The sequence below is a fragment of the Juglans regia genome, chromosome 8, assembly GCF_001411555.2.
Source record: "Juglans regia cultivar Chandler chromosome 8, Walnut 2.0, whole genome shotgun sequence".
Lineage (NCBI taxonomy): Eukaryota > Viridiplantae > Streptophyta > Magnoliopsida > Fagales > Juglandaceae > Juglans > Juglans regia.
In genome coordinates this window covers 6,105,879-6,127,865 of record NC_049908.1, presented here as the reverse complement: position 1 = coordinate 6,127,865, position 21,987 = coordinate 6,105,879, and the positions used below count along the sequence as shown (strand labels likewise).

General features: G+C 37.1%; 3 protein-coding genes, 1 long non-coding RNA gene and 2 pseudogenes across 4 annotated transcripts; 2 read left to right on the top strand and 4 right to left on the bottom strand.

Annotated features, from left to right (window-relative positions):
- Nucleotides 1–4,516, top strand: LOC109011810 (receptor homology region, transmembrane domain- and RING domain-containing protein 2-like). The gene is made up of 4 exons (XM_018993149.2): nucleotides 1–441; nucleotides 931–1,161; nucleotides 2,295–2,699; nucleotides 3,583–4,516. Exons 1-4 carry the CDS (start codon nucleotides 318–320, stop codon nucleotides 4,152–4,154), a joined length of 1,332 nt encoding a protein of 443 aa, XP_018848694.2. The 5' UTR covers nucleotides 1–317; the 3' UTR covers nucleotides 4,155–4,516.
- Nucleotides 4,517–5,187: 671 nt separating this feature from the next.
- Nucleotides 5,188–12,624, bottom strand: LOC109011811 (protein disulfide-isomerase 5-2-like). Its single transcript, XM_018993150.2, has 5 exons — nucleotides 12,312–12,624; nucleotides 9,818–9,921; nucleotides 9,157–9,527; nucleotides 7,066–7,373; nucleotides 5,188–5,761 (listed from the first exon to the last, which is right to left on the bottom strand). The coding sequence occupies exons 1-5, from the start codon at nucleotides 12,522–12,524 to the stop codon at nucleotides 5,441–5,443; spliced, it is 1,317 nt and encodes a 438-aa protein (XP_018848695.1). The 5' UTR covers nucleotides 12,525–12,624; the 3' UTR covers nucleotides 5,188–5,440.
- Nucleotides 10,296–10,435, bottom strand: LOC118349339 (annotated as a pseudogene).
- Nucleotides 10,624–10,763, bottom strand: LOC118349338 (annotated as a pseudogene).
- A 626-nt stretch (nucleotides 12,625–13,250) lies between the features above and the next one.
- On the top strand, nucleotides 13,251–14,189 carry LOC118349256. Its single transcript, XR_004802221.1, has 3 exons — nucleotides 13,251–13,335; nucleotides 13,922–14,029; nucleotides 14,108–14,189. It is a non-coding gene; the product is annotated as an uncharacterized LOC118349256 (long non-coding RNA).
- A 378-nt stretch (nucleotides 14,190–14,567) lies between these two features.
- Nucleotides 14,568–21,258, bottom strand: LOC109011840 (alpha-(1,4)-fucosyltransferase-like). Its single transcript, XM_035693472.1, has 3 exons — nucleotides 20,419–21,258; nucleotides 15,459–15,632; nucleotides 14,568–15,371 (listed from the first exon to the last, which is right to left on the bottom strand). The coding sequence occupies exons 1-3, from the start codon at nucleotides 20,890–20,892 to the stop codon at nucleotides 14,802–14,804; spliced, it is 1,218 nt and encodes a 405-aa protein (XP_035549365.1). The 5' UTR covers nucleotides 20,893–21,258; the 3' UTR covers nucleotides 14,568–14,801.
- Between the last annotated feature and the right edge of the window lie 729 nt (nucleotides 21,259–21,987).

The following is a 21,987-nucleotide window of genomic DNA, read 5'->3' as shown; positions in this document are numbered from 1 at the left end:
ATTGAAAATAATACTTCTCTCACTTCATAAATAACAATCATTGCCAAAAAGAAATTCTTACCCAAACAGGCAATCTAGATTTTATCGTTTGATTTTCACGTTGTAATACAAATCCCCCAAACTTGAAGAGCATCAAAGAATTAACAAGAAGATTCTGATTTATTATTCTTGGTCTCAAATGGAAGCGGATGTGTCTATTCCTCCTATCACGATTTCTGCAAAACCCTAAATTTTTATCTCTAATGTTTGTCTCGCCTAGGAACTAGGGTTTCTTTTTATTTTTCTGGAGATTTTAGAGTTTAATCTTGGGGAAGGCCATGAATCCGGCTTTAGTTTTCTGGTTGCTCTCTCTATTGTCAGTCTGTTGGATGACAGCAGCGACTGTGGTGCTCGTTGGGGACAACGTCACTCTCTCTTTCGACGATATCGAAGCTAATTTCGGTGAGTTTTTTATTATTTTTTTGGCTTAAACTTTTATGTTTGTGGTGAGAAGATTTGGGAAGTAGTAAGGGACTTCTCAGCGGGGTAATTATACATTGTTTTTGGTTATATAAAGGGTATTTAAATTTTGACTATCGGGGGCCTGGGTATTTTGCAAGTTTCACTCAGGTTAGATTATTAATTTTGTTGGCCTAGTTGAGTTGAGCTGTTTCGTTTTCTTTTTTTGGCAGAGAAGAGCAACTTCACTAGACATAATTGGGAAAAGATTAAAAACTGCATTAGGTTGTTGGTTCTGGTGATAAAGCTGAAAACTTTTTATTTTACTGAATCTGAGCAGTGATTACGGTTTATGTTATATTGCCCATTTTTTACATATTCATCATATGTTTACATGCCATTGTTCAAAGTTTGGATTGTGTGCATCTGGGCCAACTTGAGCGTGCACTTATTTGTACAGTTTCGTGGTTTGTGTTATGTTGTATTTTTCAGCTCCACCGGTTAAAGGTTCAGGGGAATGTGGGATATTATATGAGGCAGAGCCTCTTGATGCATGCTCAACATTGACCAATAAAGTCGAACCAGCTTCAAATGCTAATTCCCCATTTGTTATAATTATTAGGGGAGGATGTAGTTTTGAGGATAAAGTCAGAAGAGCACAAAATGCTGGATTCAAAGCTGCAATTGTCTATGACGATGAAGACAGTGGCTTCTTGGTCACAAGTACGAGCTTTTCCTGCATAATAATTTTTTTATATATCATGCCTATGGTTAATTAAATTACTCTTCACTCGAAGTCTGAGACTTTTGACAATGTGAGTTCTCACATGTGTTCCACTGAGTACTGAAGGAGATTTTATAGCTTTCCATGCAAGAACTCAGACAAATGATGCAAAGCATCTTTATAAGTCTAATGAGGGATATATTCTAGATTCACTTCCTACGTATTTGTGAACATACCTTTAATGCGTTTGTCTCCAGGACTTTGTGTTTGAAGCTTAATGAAGATATTTTAATGCAGAAAATAAAAAGTAAATTGTTAAACATGTAATTGTTCAAATTGTGAATGTAACTCAAGTTGTCTGGTAGAATGCTTGCAAGTTGTAGTTGGAAATTGACAAGCATTGTGTAAGATCAGATTTTGATTACTTTCAGCACCATTACTTCTCTTTAAAAAATGTTGGATAAAAATGAAATATTTTTATCTAGAACATTGTGTGTACTGGTAGTAACAACCAGTGAATAATTGTCTGGAAATGACTTTCCAGCTAGTTGACATGGTCCACATGCTTTACTGCCATATAGTCCACTTTACTCTCTATCTCTGTTTATGAATGAGGCCACCACCTTGATCATGTACTGTTTGCCAATCCCCTCCCCTCATCATCCTTCAAACGTAAATTGCTTGGAAGGGGGGCATTGGAGAGGATGAGAGCCCCGTTGTGCCTTGAGCTTGCTTGCATCATGAGGCATTGTTAGCAAGTCAGGTTGTTAGGGAATGTGGCCCCAATTATGCAGTAAGTCCCATCCAAGGCTAAATATGAGCCTGAGACTGATAGGAATCAAGTACCTCAAGGGAAATGTGGAAAGGACTTTGAAAAGAGAGTCAAAGGATAAGAGAGAGAATAGTGTGCACTGAAAAAGAGTTAAGGTCATATGGCCATTCTTGTGTTTTTTTTAAAATGTAATGCGTGATATTTGGAATCTAATTGTTTTACTTGTATAGTCTGTTTTTCTAGATTAATATTATAGGTCTCTCTTTAATTGGTTTTTTTCTTATGTGCTATTCTTTTAGTTAATAGCAAGGAACTTTGTTATTGTGAGAGTCCCTAATCGCACTCATGTGGACAATGCAGTGGCAGGAAATTCAGCTGGCATTAAAATACATGCTGTATTTGTTTCTAAAGCTTCAGGAGAAATTCTGACAAAATACACCGGCTTAACGGACAAGGAACTATGGATTGTCCCAAGTTTTGAAAACTCAGCATGGGCAATCATGGCAATCGCTTTCCTTTCCCTACTTGCCATGTCTGCAGTGCTGGCTACTTGTTTCTTCGTTCGCAGGCATCGCATAAGACATGAAAGACCACAAGCTTCTCACGCCCGGGAATTCCATGGGATGAGTAGTCGATTTGTGAAAGCAATGCCAAGTTTGATATTTACAACTGTTTTGGACGATAATTGTACTTCAATAACATGCGCCATATGCCTTGAAGACTATAGTGTTGGAGATAAGCTCAGGATTCTACCTTGTCGTCACAGTAAGTCTTTCTTGCAGTAGCAAATATGATAACATTTGTAAACTAATTTATTAACTGCATGTATGTTTATTCCACGAAATGGCTTTTCCTTTGCATGACATTGTTTGTAAATTAATATGAAGAAATTTTCTCTCCAGGTAGTAATCTCTTTATTGTTCCTTTGTGTGGAGAGAGAGAGAGAGAGAGAGAACCAAATTAAAGCAAAAGGCTGGTGACCAAACTATTTACCCATAGGGGTTGGCTCAAGTGGTAAAGGCCTTGGTCTTGGTGGTATGCTCCCTCCAAGGTCTAAGGTTCGAATCCTCTTGGGTGCAAACAATCTTTAGGGACCATCGTACTGAGGGATTTTCTCATTGAATTACCCGGGATGCACTTGCGAACTCCTTGCCGAGGAGCCTATGCACCCCTGGGATTAGTCGGGACACTGTTCTCAGATACCCAGTGCAAAAAAAAAAAAGAATTACACAGGGAAAATAGTAACGCTTGTGTCTTTGTAGCAAGAAGGTTAAAAGGAGGGACATTATGTGCTGTGTGCACGTGTGTTTTGCAGCGAGAAGGGAAAGAGGAATTGTTTTGTGTGCTCTTGTCCTTCTTATTGTCTATAATTTTGTTGATGAGAAAATTATCTTTAGTGAGAATGTATTTATTAGAGATAGTGACATAGGGATGTAAGAGAGGGAAATTATTTGTGTTGATTTGAAGGCTGCACCTGGGGATTGTTGCTGCAGGCCTTTGTCATTCAGGGCGAGTTTATGTATATTTGCGGCAGGCATACTATTTTTAGTGATTCTTTTGTTGTTGCTCATTAAATTCTTTAAATACATTATCATATATTAGTCAGCTTTTGTGCAATATAATTATGATAATTTTTGAAATTCAACAGAGTTTCATGCCTTCTGTGTGGATTCCTGGCTTACTGCCTGGAGAACCTTCTGTCCAGTTTGCAAGCGCGATGCACGAACTAACACCAGTGATCCACCAGCTTCCGAATCAACGCCATTGCTTTCATCTAGCCCAGCCTCTGTGGCTTCTTCTGTTTTGTCGTCCGTTAGATCATCATTAGCATCATCATCAGCCATACAAATAGCTCCAGCGTCGTCTCACTCCCCTTCAGTTTCTCGAATTCATTATGTTGCTAGCACTCCTCATGTTCGGCATTCTCTCAGATCCTACCGCCAATCCCCTCCCCTGAGTGTAAGCCGAAGCTCAGCAGATTTCAGGAATGGATCATCCCTAAGATCGCATGCTTCCTATTTGGTTTCACAACACTCATTGGGTTACCCATCTCTATCGCCACATAACTCGAGATACATGTCCCCATTTATCCCAAGCTCAAGCTATGTGCCACCGAGCTTTGTCAGTTCATCTGGTTATCAGGAGCACCCACTGCATTGCAGTGAGTCGGCTGCAAGTTTTTCTCCCTTTAATTCTGCCCAATCTCTTCCGGAATGCTGAACCAATATAATTTAGCATATGACTGGGAAGCTGGGTGCGGCCAAGAGAGCTCATCAGAGGGAGTTGAACTGACACCCCTGGATCATTTTTACCTCTGGCTTGAACCTCAAAGTTGCTGCATCATAATTGGGTTTTACTTTGCACCGTGGCTTACCAGATTTTGTCTGGAGCGTTCCTTGTTACCTGCTCACATGTGCATTGTAGTATAAGGTTATGTCATCTCTTTCAAATTTCAAGTGATAGTTGTGGCTTTTACATTTGAGGTCTGTCTAACTCACAAACACCTTCATTGAGAATTTGAGTGGAACTAATTTCTTAAAGTTGATTGATGTGGAACTGTTGCTATAATTGCTTTTTTGTGAGGCTTGGGATTTAGTTCTTTTACTAAGAACAATGGGGCAATCGAAGAAGTTTGTATTTTTATATTTTGGGCACAGGCAAAAAGATGGCAAGGCTCACAAAGAATTGTGAATGCAGAGGTTTTATCTCAACATTCTTCAGGAAGGACTTAACCATGCAGCGTTGCAAGTCTTCTATCCCTATTAATCTCTACATACCAATTGCAGTGGTTCAAGACTACTCTATTGAAGAGGATATATATATATATATATATATATATATATATATATATATATATATAATGATTTGGAACCTCACTGAGGTAGGAATAAATCCCAAATACACACACGACTTCACTCATAAAAACCACGTACAATAGAATTTAGGGACTACTTCTAAGTACAGAATCGAATCAAAATACTTAAATCTCCAACTAATGCCAACTGCCAAGCACATCCCTTGTTCACTAGGCTGCACCTTGATGGTTATGTTTCTCCTGATTAATCTTAGTATTTTTTGTTTTTTTCAAAATTGGGGAAGTGGTAAAATGAGGGGGTTTCTAGTAAAACTTGGAGATCCATGTCAAACCTTGTTTTGAAGAGGCATGATCTTTTATTTAAAATCCTCTAAAAACATGTCGATAATATCACTAGTAACAAAGGAGTAACGGTTAAAAAACCTTCAACAAGTGTTATCACGGAGAAAGGAGAACAAACTTGCTTTTCTTCTAAGATTGATAAAGTAACTAAACTTACAATGCTTAATAAGAAGTCTGGAAAAAATGAACTGACCAAGGTATGCATATAAATAAGACTTCTCTACAAAAGCATGTAAGTGTAACATAACCTCGACTCTGATATTTTCGTGAATACTCAATGCTGTAGATTTGTATATAAGCACATCCACAAATAGATTGTCAGTTAGAAAGGCGTCGAATTCCCTACTCTTCAATCTTCCTTCTCTCCAGATCTGTATTCTTTGCTTTCAGCCTCGGAGACAGAGCTGGTAGCATGATCCCCTTGTTCTCGAGTACCAACCATGGGAGGTGGTTCCTCGTCGCCTTTATTGATGGTTTGGATCATCATCACAACCGCAACAACAAAAACAATCATGGACAAAGTTCTGATGCCGATTAATGAATTGATGAAACCAAGAAAGGATGGACCACCGATTCGTTTCTTAATTGTTTTTCCCTCCCTATATCCTTCAAGAAATCGTGAAATTTGAGTTGCCTGATCCTGGTCATCAATCCTTTCGGAACCAATAACCTAATGAAAAAATGGTAAATTGGTGTCTATGAAGTCAATGAAGGGACAGAAACCAACTTCTAAGTGGCAACATGAAATGAACATACTTATTAAGGATGATGAAAATATCAAAATATCCCAGATGATGTCACACAGATGTTCAACAAATTATATAGTACAGGTAGTAAAAGGATTTATTTATTTTTTGATAAGTTACAGGTAGTAAAAGGATTTATCCAATAATTGTAATCCATTAGCTATTAAATTCACACTTTAGCCACTAGAAATAAGTGTAGAGAGAACTTACTGACATGAGTCACATGTCAAAATTCTAGAAGTGACCCAAACAGTTGTGGTGAAGTGTCTTGGGCAAATAGAAAATATTAGCATCAACAAAAACACAAAGACCAATAAAGATGTCAAAATCCAAAATATCCATAAAGATGTCATTATATATTTTCCCCCCTGAAATGGGTGTGAGTAGAAAAGAACTAATTTAATAAAAATAATGACGGTGGTGATGATGATAGAGCATAAAAATACCACAATAGGCAATATGGCGAACTTCTATGTGAGATGCAAAATGGAGAGGGTAATGTGTCGAGCACATAGAATACATTCCTAGGAAAAGCAGCAGTTATACAGAATTATTCATGACTGCAATAAAGAACTCAAGATAGATGCAGACAACTGACACCCACTCTTCACCATACACAGATGATCCCTCTCCTTTAACAGTACAATCACTTCCCAAGATGGTTAACAGTACCAAGCTCAAAATAGGAGAAAAAACCACTTCCTAATTCATTATGAACCCATAGTTCCATACTACCAGGAGTTTTAATTGCCACAAGGCGAAGAGTGAAAAGAAATATAGGAAGTTACAAATTAGTAATTAGCAAAAAGTATTATCAGCCCCCCCTAGACAAATCTAATTTCCCCCATGCGACCATTCTACTCCTGATCCTTTCTGTATTGTATTGTAGACCTTGTATCTCTCCCCCCCCCAAAATCTCGTACAAAGAATTTTTCCATTTCTTTTTATTTTCTTGGTGTACTCTAGAGGAAACCCACAGTTCCATACTATAAATACATTTACAATCTCATGCCCATGCAATATAAGTAAAAACATGATCAAGAGCTAAGCAGTAAACATGATGAGCAATATCTTCACTTAAAATTTGTCATTTGTTAATAATTACTATAAAAAATATTTTTTTTCTATAAGTTACTATAAAAAATAAAAATATTTGCCCAAATATCATCTGCAAGCTAAAATTAGCACCAGAATCTGACAAGTTTTTCCAAAAAAAACTTAAACTTACTGAAAAGTACTCCTCATCTCCATCCCAAATAACCATTTTTGGCAGTGGTGTCTTTTTGTTAGCCTCAAATGTTTCGGTAAAGTCTTCCCACTGTTTGATGCCAACATAACCGAATACTAAGTCACGATTTGCAGATGCAGCAGCCTTCAATAACTTGATTATTTTCTTTGAGTTCTCTTCTGTCTCATCCTCCACAAATGTCAGCACAATTTTCCTCTCATCATCTTTCAGTGTCTTTAGTGTGTCTTGGTTGATTGGTAAGACAAGAGGGAACAAGTTTTGTTTGATAAAATCCTCCAAAAATACCGCTGCATGTTGGAAACAGGAAGCTATAAACAACTTTTTTTCTCCACTACTGATTCACAGGTGATGAATGAAATTTAAAAGCATTTAACAATTATAATTAGATATAATATAGAATAGACCCATACAAGAAAAAAAAATTATGAAGTTTTTCAATCTAAAAATCGAGCATATTTTTGAAAAATTCAAGCAATGTGTGGCTTCCATCCAGGCATAGTTCTGAGTCTGTCTAGCTTCAGATCCAAAACTGAGGCCTCAATAGAATATTTCCTTAAGAAAGGGGTTAACCAGCCAATGGTCTTTGGATGAAATGGTATCTCCTACACCATAAGGATGAAGGGTAAGAGCATTCACAATTGGCTAGACAAATTAAAGTGAGCTGAACCTACAGCAAAAAAAAACCATCAAAAAGAGGATCACATCCGGCTCTTCAGTTTGTAAGGCCACTCCCCCTTCCATCTCCTCTCAAATGCAGTTCATTTCTTTCTCTAAGTGCATGTTTGGGTTTGATTTTGGAGGTTTAAAAAGTGCTTCTAATAGCCTAAAAGCTCTTTTAAAGAAAAAATAGTATGTTTGGTAAATTTATAAAAAGCACTTTAAGCACCTAAAAAAACTGAAAATCTACTTTTTTTAAAAACACCAAATTGAAGCTTTTATTGAAAAGCTCATACGGATAATGCTATATTTTTAAAAAACCACCATAAATAACTTTAAAAACGCTTTAGGCGCATGTTTACCAAACAGTAAAGAACTTTTTAATAACAGAGCTTTTTAGTAAAACTCTACAATAAAAAGCGCTACTATGAAAAGCTCTATTTCCTACTGCAATGCCAAACAGGCACTAAAATAAAAAGAGAAACTTGGAATGAGGTGGATAAAAATTGGAGAGAAAATGGTCTTATGTATATTGCATATTACCGTTTGGGAAAAACAAATATTTTGAAAATATAACCATTGGTAAGAGAAGAATTTATGAAAAAAAGGAACTGATAGGAAATGATAATTTCTTAAAAATGTCTTGGGATGTATGGTGTTTTTGGAAAAGTGGGTAGCTAAAACAGAAAAAGAATAACCTTTTAGCTAATTTTAGATCAACTTTGGCCAGCCCAATTCAAATGATTTGAGGTCAGGGTCTATCCTCTGTAGGTGCACACTTGTGCGTTTTACCCAATATAAAAAGTAATTCCCAGGTATCAAATGGAAGGAAATCACAATCATATGCACCAATCTAACCAGGTAGATATTTTTTGCAGCGGAAATCCTCCATAGGAACAGACGGGGTTAAATATAACACAAATTCTCACAAGGGGAAGGGGGAGGAATTTTTATTTTTAATTTGAGAGAGGGAAGGAACTACCAAGTGTATGAGACATGGAAAGGTGGTTTTTTTTTTTTTTTTTTTTTTTTAATTTATTGGCACTTGGTGTTCTGTACAAAGTGCCGACTAATCCTGGTGCACAGGCCCTCGGCAAGCAATTTACCTCAAGTGCACCTCGGATAATTCAAGGGGAAATTCTCCCACTCCAATGGCCCCAAGAGTGTGAATGCTGGAATTTCGAACCCAGTTAGTCTGGTTTATACAGCTCACCCCAAGACAACTATTCCACCCCTTAGGATTAAAGTTACATCATTAAGCCATCAAATGTTATGGAAACAAGATCTCAGAAGCACGACAGTCTAAAATATCTTTCACTTTTATGAATTAGACATTTCATATGAGGTACTCAACACAGACTTAACACATGGTTTTAGAAATGAACGGGGATAGCTATCGTAGTAAAAACTTACCTTCAAATGGACCATAAAAGATGCTCTGCTCATTGTAACTTGGATGAAGGGATACTAAAGCAGGAACCTTGTCAAAATCATATGATAACATGGTGTCCTCAGAGAAATCCTTTGCCACAGAAAACCATGCTTTTTTCTTATACTTTTCAGCTAACTTTGATATCATTGACTCGTTCAAGCCAAAGCCTATAAATATAGGGAAGTGCAGGCCCGCTGCTTCAACAAAATTACTAATAGCAGAGTCTGAATCAAGAACCGAAACATCAGGAGCGACAAATTTTTTCATATAACGAACAAGTAAATCTGCTTTCCTTGGCCCCCTATACTCCACAGGGACTCCATGCATAAAGACTTTGAGGGTGGGATAACCACTACATCACAGAAAAATACATAGTCCACAGTTCCATCAGAATCATTAAGTAGCAAGATTTGCTTTCTGAAAATAATGATATTCTAGAGAACACACTGAGAAACATATTCTGAGTAGGAATTATGATTATGATCACACTGAAAGCATCAATATGGTGTCTTGGAGCTGAGTCCTAATATTCTTGTTCAAGTCAACCGCAAAAGGAAGCCCAAATATCCAACAAATAGACCAACAAATAGACAAGTGTAATTAACATTAAAAGGGATTGGGATGAAAACCCCAGAAGCGTACTCAATATCGTATTTACGAGCAAGGCGGGTAAATTTTTCAGCATTAACTTTTGCTATGACTATGGGTTCTTTCAAGCTGGAAAGTATGGGGGCAGCTTCATCCAACTGCAATGTAACAATTAAATCTGTTAGTGTTCTAACTTCAATATACAAGTTGGAAACATAAGTTCCAATGTCTAAATGAAAAAAATAATGCTGAAAGGAATTGTAAAAAAACCATTCTAAGCTAAAAGAGATCTTTGAATTTTGAAACTAACCACTCCAAATAAACAGAAAATTACAAAGGAATCTAACAACTGTACCGTAAAGGTAGAGCTGTACTACAGAAGAGGCATCAAAACATATATCCTTCTCCATGATTTGATCATTTCCTGAGCAAATTTAAAACAGAAAAAGCAAGTGCAAAGTTGGTCTCCCTCCATAACTCAAAAGCTGACTGGGTTTTACATAAGAACAACTTTTTTTTTCTCAGGGCTTTGCCCCCAAAGGGTTCCAGAAATTCTCGAAGGCCAGGGCCAAACCTGGGTCTAAGAGGGGATTTGGAAATAGTCTTCAACAAGCAAAAGAGGCACTTCGGTTAGAACCTCACTAGTTGTGTCATTGCCCCAAGCTCAAAGATAAGAAAAACTTAGCCAGCAAAAATTCAAATTCCTAAGCTGAGAGTGCATCACAATAAACCTGACACCTATCTTGAGCCATGATGGGCAAGTACTCCATACATGGTATCTCACTAGTTGGTCTCCCTCCATAACTCAAAAGCTGACTGGGTTTTACATAAGAACAACTTTTTTTTTTCTCAGGGCTTTGCCCCCAAAGGGTTCCAGAAATTCTCGAAGGCCAGGGCCAAACCTGGGTCTAAGAGGGGATTTGGAAATAGTCTTCAACAAGCAAAAGAGGCACTTCGGTTAGAACCTCACTAGTTGCGTCATTGCCCCAAGCTCAAAGATAAGAAAAACTTAGCCAGCAAAAATTCAAATTCCTAAGCTGAGAGTGCATCACAATAAACCTGACACCTATCTTGAGCCATGATGGGCAAGTACTCCATACATGGTATCTCATATTTGTTTCTTCGAACTGACTACTTTATATGATAACAACTTGATTGGTTTTTTTTTTATAATTAAGAGTAAATTTTTTGACATGAATGAAATAGGCCTAGCCCATGTACACAAGAAGTATACAAAAGAACACCTAAATACATTCTAAGAACAACTTTATTGGTTTTTATATACTTGTAACGACTCAAAGAAAACTCCAAAAGGGCTAGTCAAGGTTACAATTGGAGCCCTTAAAATCATTATAAATTGCCACAACTTCTCATTCTCAAGCAATGTATGTAGGATCTCATTCACCAGTTTTCTATATTCAATCTATCATCTATGGTATGAAAATCTACTCCTTCATTCCCTGATGTTCTCGACAGGCCATTTCATTCTTAGTGGCAAGGTCCAAGCCTCATATTTCTAATTTATGATTGATACTAAAACCATTTTTAACAATCCAAAGAAAGCCCAAGTCACGTATGGGCTTATACTGAAAAGATTAGTAGAGATTTCAATTGGAACCGCTTAGAATCATTATAAACAGAAACAATTTCTCCCTCCTAACAAAGTGAGATCCCAATTCACCACCCTTCTAGACTCAATCATGGTTATTACTAAGAAGAATGGGGACGTGGGTGATATCATTAGTTCAAGTCCCATGGGGTGTGTGAGTTGCTCGAGAATCATAACAGTAAGTAGGCTATGCCTATATTCGTATTAGAATAAAACTACTTTGCCTCTCACTTTGACCACCCCATTTGACCGATGGTCAATTTTTTTTTTTTTTTTTACTTAGGTGATTAAGGAAGTGATTTTAAGTGTATTGATGTATTTTTTTTTTATTTTTAAAAAATATTTAAATTTATTAAAAAATGTGAAGAAAAAAAAAAACCACTGGGCGGTACGCCATGCGGTAAGAGTAGGGCAGCAGAGTAGCCCACTCATTCATATTAATAAAAGTTCTTTTCACTTAAAAAATAATAATCATAACAGTAAATCCCAGAACCCCTTTTCACAAGTATCGGATCATTTCTCTGAAATCTAATAAAATAAGAATATCCTTATAAAATGGGGCAAGATTCGCAATCTACCATATATTCATTCTCCACAGAGTTTGCAGAGTGAAAGATCAACATGGGTAACCTTCCCAAAATATACCATGACTCAACTGTATTAATAAGACTGGCAACAGTACGAAGTGATATATCCTCCTGTTCTTAGATGATTTTCTTAAAAAATGTTAAACAAATAGGCTTCTACTGAAATCATTTTAGACCATACTGTCAGGTTCATATATGGGTATTCAAATTCTACGCCTTCTGGTGAATGATCGTTAAAGATTGTCACGGCTAATATTAAAAAATGTACCTCTAGAATTACCACCGATGAATTTTAGCGTTTACCCAAGCAATTTCTCGAAAAGGAAATCAATAGAGAGAGAAAGAGAGGGACCTGGGGAGAGAGACGCTTGCAGTGGCCGCACCATGGGGCGTAGAAGTCGACGAGGATAAAGTCGAAGGTAGAAATGGCCGAATCGAAGTTCGATTCGTCCAGTTCCAATACCTTCCCATTCGCCGACAGCGACTGCTCCGCACCAACAGAATACAATAACGGTATAATTGCCACCAGCGAACACAACAACATCGTTGAAACGCGATTCGTCATGTCTTATTACGACGGCGACGACGACGATCTGAAGAATCTGACTTACATTCCTCTGTTCTTTATAAAATAAGGGGCTACGAGGCGCTGGGTTGGCCACGGCCCAATGGGCCCATGTCAACCTTGGTTTTATTTTTAATTTAATAATGCTAAACTAATAAAATATTTTTTTAATTTTTAAAATTAAATTCACATCACCAATACTACTTTTTATCTTTAAAAATATCATTTCCAATAATTATATCACATATTAATTAATTTTAAAAATTAAAAATTCAAGCGTTCCTATAAAATAAAATAAAATAAAATGTGAGATATTAATTAATGTGTTATCCACGCCGATTTACAAATAGAATTTTTCTTTATGGATCGCATACGTATTTATTCTTCTTTAATGATTCCACTTCGGTAAGAACAAAAATACTTCTCATTTATTATGTTATCTATACTGACTTATAAATAGAATTTTTCTCTGTGAATTGCATAGAGTGGTTTTTTCTCTTTAACGTTTCCACTTTCCGCTACTCCTTTTAACATTAATCATGCAACCCCATTGTCTATCATGTGTTGCATTTGATCAGCCGTTACATATTTTCTTCTTCTTTTCCCCTTAAATCTCTCTCTCCATATTCTCTGCAGTACTTGCATTGCACATTTTGTCTATCGTGAGTTATTAATGTCTACTACAAGGGAAGGGAACCAGAAAAAGAAAGGAACTGCAGAGGCCAAGGCAGTTTCTTGGCAAGAGAAGAAAAGCCTTGCAGATAAGGAGGAAGAAGTCCTGCAGAAAGAAATAGAAGATCTTGGAATATGGGTAAGTTCCCTTCAGTTCTTCCCATTGATTTCGTAGCTTTGCATTTCTAAAGTTTGTAAGCAAAACCTCAGAGGGTAAGAAAGGAAGGAAATGACTTAAGGGCTAGTTTGGATATAAAAATCATCTCATCTCATAATTATAAATTTTTTAAATTCTCACATAAATATAATAAACAAGGAAAAAGCTATTTTGCCGCACAAACCTTGCCACTATATTTGACCGCTCTGAGAAAAAAAATAATAATAATTTTTTTTATTTAATGATTAAGGAATTGATTTTTAGTATATTGGTATATTTTTTATATTTTTAAAAAATATTTAAAAATGAAAAAAAATTGGATAAAAAAAAAATACTAACTTTGCACTAGCGGTCACTTGCAGCGGCACGCTAGCTTTACTCAATAAACAATTCAATATTTTTAAATTCTAAAATAATAATAATATTATTTTAATATTATTTTATTTAATTCATCTCATCTCATCATCCAAACGATACCGTTGAGCTCTAATTCTTTTGAAATCAAAAAGGGCTAAAACATTTTATGGATACCCAGTTAATATGGTACTTCGTTTACTCTGTTTGACAGGCTGAAATGATGGATTCCATGAATGATGAGCAGAAAAAGGAGTATCTATATAACAGACCCCACGAACTAAAGACTGTGAAGATCCAAAAAGGCAAACCAAGGCAAAGAGTAAGATACAAAGTTAATAACAGGCTTGAGTTTCCCCTGTTCTTTATGGTTTTAACGATGGTCATGTTCCTAGTGCAGGTCCAAAGAGGTGAGAAATCCAAACCTTCTACTTCTAATGGCATTTTGGCTTCGGTATGGAAGTTCCATAAGGAAGATGATGATGAATTCAAAAGTGGGTCTAAATTCTAATGTCTAAATATTAAAGTAGTAGTGCTGTATTGATTTGGCATGGTATCGTAGCATGTAAGTAGCTTTATCAAAAGCCAGATCCCCTCTTACAAATGTCAAACCTTTCATTGAATTAGTTGTGGCATTCCTTTTCATTGTGTTGTCTAAACTAGTATTTCGATCTAAAGCCAAAGAGGAGTAGCACTGTAATATAAACTTCTAGCATTTTTCCAGAAGATGTAAAGGAGAGGTAGAGAGAGCATTTGGGAGGCACTTCGTTGGGAAATATAGGATTATTATAATATTAACGAAAAAAACCAAGGAGTAAATAAAAGAACAAAATCCAACTCAGAAATAGAAGGGATGCCTAAAAAGAGGAAAGCAAAGAGCTAAAAATTTCATAGATTCTGGTTGGTTTTGGGTTAACATGAGCTTTTGTTTTTCAATGGTATAATCTATCAGTATTCGAATTCTAATAATAAAAAGATGTCAAACTCATTCTTGACCCTATACACACCTAAGAATAACACATCGTATTAAGACTCAATCCTATGATCAACTAGGACCACTATGAGAACGGACTCAGAAAACCGGCCTCCAAAATTCAATATGCTCTCGCATTCCTCCCACCTTTTCTGCTGACAGCCTCACACAACCGGCACGGCAATGTGTCAAGGCTCGTTGCACGGGTCTTTCCGTAGTTACCCAGGACACCGCATCTTCTCCAAGCATGGTACTCTGCATAGGCTACAGGGTCATTAGCAAGGGCCTTTATGTAAGAAGCCAATTCCTCCAAGGAGCTGAATTTAGAGCCATCTATTATTGAATGTGGAGGGACAAAGTCCCAGACGTTGGGTGCACCAAAGTAGATAGGCACTGCACCAGAGTCTAGGGCATAAAATAGCTTCTCTGTCACGTAACTCTCTGTCATGGTGTTTTCAATGGCAAGAACAAACTTGTAGTGAGACATTGCACAATGTAAATGATCCCACCATTTTGGGATGACACTGGCATCATTGGCACATTTAGGGTAGAAAGATAGGGCCATGTTTGCGCCGCCAACATTGTTCAAACACTTGCCAAATGAATGGTGAGGCAGCAAACTGAGAAGCCGCTTGGCAAGCCAATTTCTTTGAGGAAGACAACGTGATGAAGACCAATATACAAGTGTATCCTTGAAACAAAAAAAAACCCGTGTCAACTTACCGTGATTTCTTTTTTTACCCCTTCACAAAATGATATGGAAGGAAAATATACTTACATTGTTCTTCAAAGAAGATACGTGATAATTTCGACCATTATGAAAGAGCGCACCGGCATAGGTAGACTGAACATCATCTTTGGCGTGATAACTTATAAATAAATCCTCTACCCCTGACCGTTTTCTGCCAGCCTCAAGATCCATGTATACACGAAGCGGATCTCCAGCACGTCTCTGACAAACATAAGAACAAGTCACAATGAAGCAGGTCAACATGAGTGTTAAACCCCCAACAGGGAAGAACGAGGCAAAGAAGAATATTGCAGAATGAAACAGTAGATCCTAAAGAGGGAGTTGAAAGTGCACATAAATATGTGTGTGTGTGCGTGCGCAAATTTACCATGGATAATGCTCATGTAAAAAATGCAGATAGACTGATCATTAGCTTGTCCACCTATACAATTATAATCTAAAAACGACGAGTCTAATTTTAAACAAACAAATTGTACATTGTGACCAAAATGATAAAGATAAATAAATAACAATCAAACAGGAAAACTAATAATAGAGTAAAGGTTTCCAGGCAACAAGCACAACAACATATCTAAGCACAGAAACAAGCAACAAATGTTTTTCGACAGAGTTTGCAAATCATCAGGACAATAACTACAACCATCACGTGAAATGAAAAAGATACAAAGGCAATCAACTTGACAACTATCAGGAAACAAGGAGTCAACATTTGCCTAAAACCTTAATTTCTCTGTTGCTCTCTCTAACACCCAGACCTGGAATTTGTGTAGGATTATAATAGTATATCTCAATTTTGTTTATTTATTTTAAGAAAAAAAACTCAGATCCTGCTTTATCTCCACTTATGTTGTGATCAGTCACGTATGACAACCATCCTTCGCAAGCAAACTACCATGATGGTCCACTCGAGGTATATACTTAGAGAAGGACTGCTAACTGGGCTCAGTTAGAGAAGGACTGCTAACTGATCACTTATGTTGTGATCAGTCACGTATGACAACCATCCTTCGCAAGCAAACTTCCATGATGGTCCACTTGAGGTATATACTTAGAGAAGGCCTATGATCATGTTAATTGGAATTTTCTGATATATATGCTGAGTAGATGCGTGTTCGGGGAAAAATGGAGGAAGTGGATGAAGTATTGTGTGTCAACGGCTCGTTTCTCGGTTCTGGTTAATGGCGATCCTGTGGGCTTCTTTAATAGCTCGCGGGGTCTAAGATAAGGTGACCCACTATCACCCATTTTATTTGTCTTAGTAATGGAGGCTCTAAGTCGTATGGTGACAGCGGCAGTAGAAGGAGGATTTTTTTCAGGGTTCTCGGTGGGAGATATTCACGGCTCAACCATTATTTCTCACCTTTTGTTTGCAGATGACACTTTGTTATTTTGTGAGGCAAATGCAGGACATATCAAATCTTTGAAGGCCATTCTACTTTGTTTTGAAGCGGTATCTGGATTGAAAATTAATCTTGCCAAGACGGAGATGGTTGCCGTTGGCAATGTTAGCAATATTAGAGGGTTGGCGAATATTTTGGGTTGTAGGGTTTTCTTATTGCCATTGAAGTACCTTGGACTCCCGTTGGGGGCTTCTTTCAAAGCTAAAAGTATTTGGGAGGTGGTGCTGGAAAAATTTGGGCGTAGGTTGGCTGGGTGGAAAAGGTTGTATCTTTCTAAAGGGGGGAAAATCACACTTATTAAGAGTACCTTATCCAATCTCCTCACCTATTACTTATCTTTATTTCCCCTACCCGCTAGTATTGCTTCTAGAATGGAGAAGATCCAACGTTATTTTTTGTGGAGTGGGCTAGGAGAGGAGTTTAAGTTTCACTTAGTAGGGTGGGATCAGGTATGCTCTCCTTTGAGAGACGGTGGATTGGGGGATCGGAATGTAAGGGCGTTCAATAAGGCACTATTAGGTAAATGGTTGTGGCGTTACAACCATGAGAGGGGTACTTTTTGGAAATGGGTGGTTGACATGAAGTATGGTAGTGAAAGGGGGGGGTTGGTGCTCTAAAGAGGGGAGGGGGACGTATGGTGTGGGGCTATGGAAGTATATACGAAAAGGTTGGTGCTCCTTTGTTAGTAATACTCGGCTGCGTTTGGGGGATGGTAGTAGGATTAATTTCTGGCAAGATGTGTGGTTGAGAGACATGGCCTTGAAGGATGCTTATCCTATGATTTTTAGAATTGCACAGGAAAAAGAAGCTATGGTGGCTGATTTGCGGGTTATTAATCAAGGTTCACAGGAGTGGAACATCAGCCTTACTTGAGATGCACATGACTGGGAAGTGACGGTGCTAGTGGAATTTCTGAATATGCTATACAACATTTCTATTGCTGTCACAACGGAAGACATGATGGAATGGCGACATTCTAGAAAAGGGAAATTCTCGGTATGCTCTTTTTATGACTCTATTACTATGCATCAAATGCACAATTTCCCTTGGAAGAATATATGGAGGACTAAAGCACCTACAAAGGCTGCATTTTTTGTCTGGACGGCAGCTCTAGGGAAGATCATGACCATTGAGAATCTTAGAAGACGTGACCTTATTATTATGGACTGGTGCTGTTAGTGCAGAAATAGTGGTGAAACGGTGGACCATTTACTTTTACACTGTGAGTTTGCCCAAGATATTTGGACTTATTTTCTCAGTAGAATGGGTATAGTATGGGTAATGCCGGGTAAGGTGGTTGATTTGTTAGCAAGCTGGAGAGGGATCACAGGGACACCACAGATTGCAGCCGTGTGGAAGATGGTTCCTATATGTATTTTCTGGTGTATTTGGAATGAAAGAAACGAGAGACTCTTTGAGGATCATGAACGTTCCTTGGAAGAGTTTAGGAGTTTTTTCTGGAAGACTTTGTTTTTGTGGGCCATTGCACTTGATTGGAATGGTCGCAGCTTCCATGATTTCCTTGTAACTGTTCCTAGTGCTTAAATAAGTGTAATCACATGTATACTTCTAATGTACCTGGGCTATGCCTACTTTTATTAATGAAATAACTTATTACTTATAAAAAAAAAAACGAGCAAGTATAACATTAATCAGCATCTCCAAAGATTGACTCAATTCTTCTATCTTGCTCCAAGTCCCATTTACGCAAGGCAGAAGTATGCTTTACACATAAAAAGTCCCTCTCCTACCCATTGTTTCATCATGGACCATGGTAGATGTTTATAAAAATTAACATAATTAAATAAGTAGTTAATGAAAGGAATATAATAAAAACATTCATTGCAACACTGTTTTTTCTTATTACCAGATAATGCAAAAAGCACCCAAAGTGGCCCCCATATCAAGGTTAAAAGAAATTTATGTACGACTTTAAATCTGTTTGGCAGAACTGATAAAAAGAACAGAATGGAACTCCGGATGTCCTTTAGTGCAAAACTTTTCTGTTTCTAGGTCGTGATCAAGTTTTATAACTGTGTTATAAGCAATGAGTACTGCTATTCTAAAACCTTTACACCTCACACCATCCACATGACATAATTTGATTTGTAAGATTCAAATTTTAAAACTTATCTTCCAAATCAAATTATGACATGTAGATGGTATGTGGTATAGAGGCCTTAGAATATAATTATTCATAATGAGTAGCAATATAAATATCTTTTGAAAGGCTGCAGGTCTACTTGTAAAAAAAAAAAAAAAAAAAAAGGCTGCAAGTCTGGATAATAATGAGACCTGCATTACATATCCCCATGATTAAGTTTTTTCATAGCTACTGTGCATAGACAGTTCAAGGCCACGTTTGGAACTTAGACTCAGTTCAGACTAATTTTAAACTAAATCTAATATCCAAACACCCAACTCTGAAATCACTAAACTCATCTCAACTCAAAAACCTCTTTACACGTGGAACCCAAAACCTTTTTCAACTCAATACCTCTTTACATGCTGGACCCACAACCTTTTTCAACTTCTCCTAAATATAACTATGCTCATTTTAAACTTCAAACCCATCTTAGGTGGGCCCTACAAAACTCACTATTATTTATAAAGAACTCAACTCAGCTCAAGATTCAAGCGTGGCCTAAGTCATTTCAGATTTGAAAAACAGAGAAGTCTACCGATTAGGAATCATCACATAATGCAACCAAAAAACATGCCAGCAAATTTTTTTCTATTTCTTCTTCATTTAGGAGACGTTTGGATGGGCACCCGTCCAAACAACAGTATATTTGATTCTAAAACCCTCCCACCACTTTCTTGCCTTTGAAATTTGATTTCCGCAACATACATTGAGAATGAAGAAACAACAGTATATTTTTTCTTGAATTAATACACTTAACCCAAAAGCTTTAAGCTAGTAGATAGGGAGGCTCAACTAGTACATAAAATCCGAAAAAAAAACATATACTCATTAAGTCCAAAACCATGGAGTCTACGAACACATCACGCACACTCCCATTTCATGTTAAAGTATCAACCTAAAAGCTTAAGCTATTACATAGAGAACTCAGCTAGTACATAAAACTTTAATGAATCCGTAAACACAATTGATACGAAATATCTTAAGACAGCTTGTTCAAAAGAAAAGATTACTTTTTATATGGTGCCCCTTTTATTGTTTGATTTCAATGAACACTGTTCCTTAGACCGATTTCCAAATTCCACCTCTTAGCTCTACCATAATCTAAACTCTAAAATGCCTTTATCCGGTTCATCTCAAATGTTTCGAGAAACTAAGCAATATTTTGAAACTCCAAATGTTTTGGAGAGCGATTACACAGTTTTCAATGATTTTCTAAGAAGTAATCAAAGATTTCCTTTGAAAAGGCAAAAGGCATAGCCCACTTTAATGAAGGATACTAAAGACAGTAACTACTGTTCAATGTAAAATACGTGCAGGCGATCCCCACGATACCACATTCACCAAATTATTAGCAACCTAATTAGCCGACTATAATTATAAAATAAAAAAAATTGAAGTTCCCAAAACCAATAGATTGCGCTAAAAAAGAGGAAAAGATTACCTGAAGGGGAGGAGTAGTGGTCTCGAACAACAAGGCATCAGGTCTGTCAGCAAGAACAGAAGATTTAGTCCACAAACAGCTCAATCCGCATCGGCAGGAGTAGAGATCGTCAAGATTATCAGGAATCCACGTCCAACCTTTCACCAAAACACTAACATGCTCCATTTTCAGCTCACGGCATTCAAGTACATGATCTTGCAAAGACGAGGACCCATTTGACTGAATTGGGAGCAACGCTTTGTGCTTCTCCTTGAAAAGGGCGCAACCCACCTGAGAGTCCCACTTCCGGAAGGCGCTGATCAAATCGGTAAACGGATCGGGTTCGGATTTGGTCTCCGACGAAGCGGTCTGGGAGATGGGTTGGATGGAGTTCACTACGGACGGGAATTCAAGAAATCCAGAAAAGAAGAGGATTAAGAACGTGAAGGCCAACATGAATGCGACGGTGATTGTATTGAGGGGCTTGAATGGCATCGTGGGCACTGATCTCACGGTTTGGGTGCTCTCTATCTCTCTCTTTTGAAGAGAGAACGACACCGTGAGAGAGAGAGAGAGAAAGAGTCAATGGGTTTGAACTTTGAAGTTAGAAGTTTGAACGATCTAGTTCGGGTGTCTTCTAATTGAGAAGAGGGACCATCTATCTCTCTCTCTCTCCTTTTCTCTCCGCACTCTGTGTAGATTTCTCCCACCTAATTGCATAATTTTCCTAAATCTCCGTCACTGAGCACCCGGCCATCTCCGTCTTTCACCGCCAAACCAACCTACAAACTCAAGCCAACAGAACAGTACTTGGCTGTAACCCACCGGTTTCTTCTGCCCACCACCGAAGTAAGCAAACATAAAAAAAAAAAGTACACGCATCCCAAAATTTATATATTTTCTGAAATTTTAAAAAAATATATAAAAACTACGTCGCTGTTCCATCAGCGTCTCAACCTAAATCTTTGTTCGTCTGATTTGATAATAATATCAATATAGTATGCCTTAGTTTATAATATTACTCATTTTAATGATAGTTAATTCTAACCATTATCTAAAATGTGTTACATATACTTATATTTTTATTTATAATATTTATTTTATTAATGGCCCGAGACATGTTCATTGACAAAATCATCGTAGGAACGGAGACCTTTTCACAAAGCGAAGGCGAATTGATCAACGAGAAAGATTTTTTTTTTAATTTTTAAATTTTAATATATTAATAACTGACACGTAAAAAAAATAATTTTTTTTTATAAATTTTTTAGTAAAATATATAAAAAGTGAGATAAGTTAATAATTTCTAAATATATATATAGATAGAGAGAAATAGAAACGTTATTGGGCTTGGGCTGGGTTTATGTTGCGTGTGAGCCACTTCAATAGTGATATTCATACTATCTTCTAAAGGGCCCCGCTCAAGTCAGATATGTGGTAGCCTAGCCTTTAATTATGTTTGGGCTTGGGCCCGATACTTCATAATATAAAATGCACATACGTACGGTTATATATGATAAATGTGTGTAGTATTATTCTATATATATATATATATATATTTATAGATATATAATCGAACACCTCGATCGA

Excerpts from the sequence above, each read along its gene's own strand:
- LOC109011840 (XM_035693472.1), bottom strand. The coding sequence starts at position 20,892 with ATGCCATTCAAGCCCCTCAATACAATCACCGTCGCATTCATGTTGGCC. Across the intron at positions 15,633-20,418 it reads CCACTACTCCTCCCCTTCAG|AGACGTGCTGGAGATCCGCT; the intron begins GTAATCTTTTCC and ends TATGTTTGTCAG. Across the intron at positions 15,372-15,458 it reads TATCTTCTTTGAAGAACAAT|GATACACTTGTATATTGGTC; the intron begins GTAAGTATATTT and ends TTTTGTTTCAAG.
- LOC109011811 (XM_018993150.2), bottom strand. The coding sequence starts at position 12,524 with ATGACGAATCGCGTTTCAACGATGTTGTTGTGTTCGCTGGTGGCAATT. Across the intron at positions 9,528-9,817 it reads GCTCGTAAATACGATATTGA|TGGTTATCCCACCCTCAAAG; the intron begins GTACGCTTCTGG and ends TCTGTGATGTAG. Across the intron at positions 7,374-9,156 it reads CTTTTATGGTCCATTTGAAG|CGGTATTTTTGGAGGATTTT; the intron begins GTAAGTTTTTAC and ends TCCAACATGCAG.
- LOC109011810 (XM_018993149.2), top strand. The coding sequence starts at position 318 with ATGAATCCGGCTTTAGTTTTCTGGTTGCTCTCTCTATTGTCAGTCTGT. Across the intron at positions 1,162-2,294 it reads CAGTGGCTTCTTGGTCACAA|TGGCAGGAAATTCAGCTGGC; the intron begins GTACGAGCTTTT and ends TGGACAATGCAG. Across the intron at positions 2,700-3,582 it reads GATTCTACCTTGTCGTCACA|AGTTTCATGCCTTCTGTGTG; the intron begins GTAAGTCTTTCT and ends GAAATTCAACAG.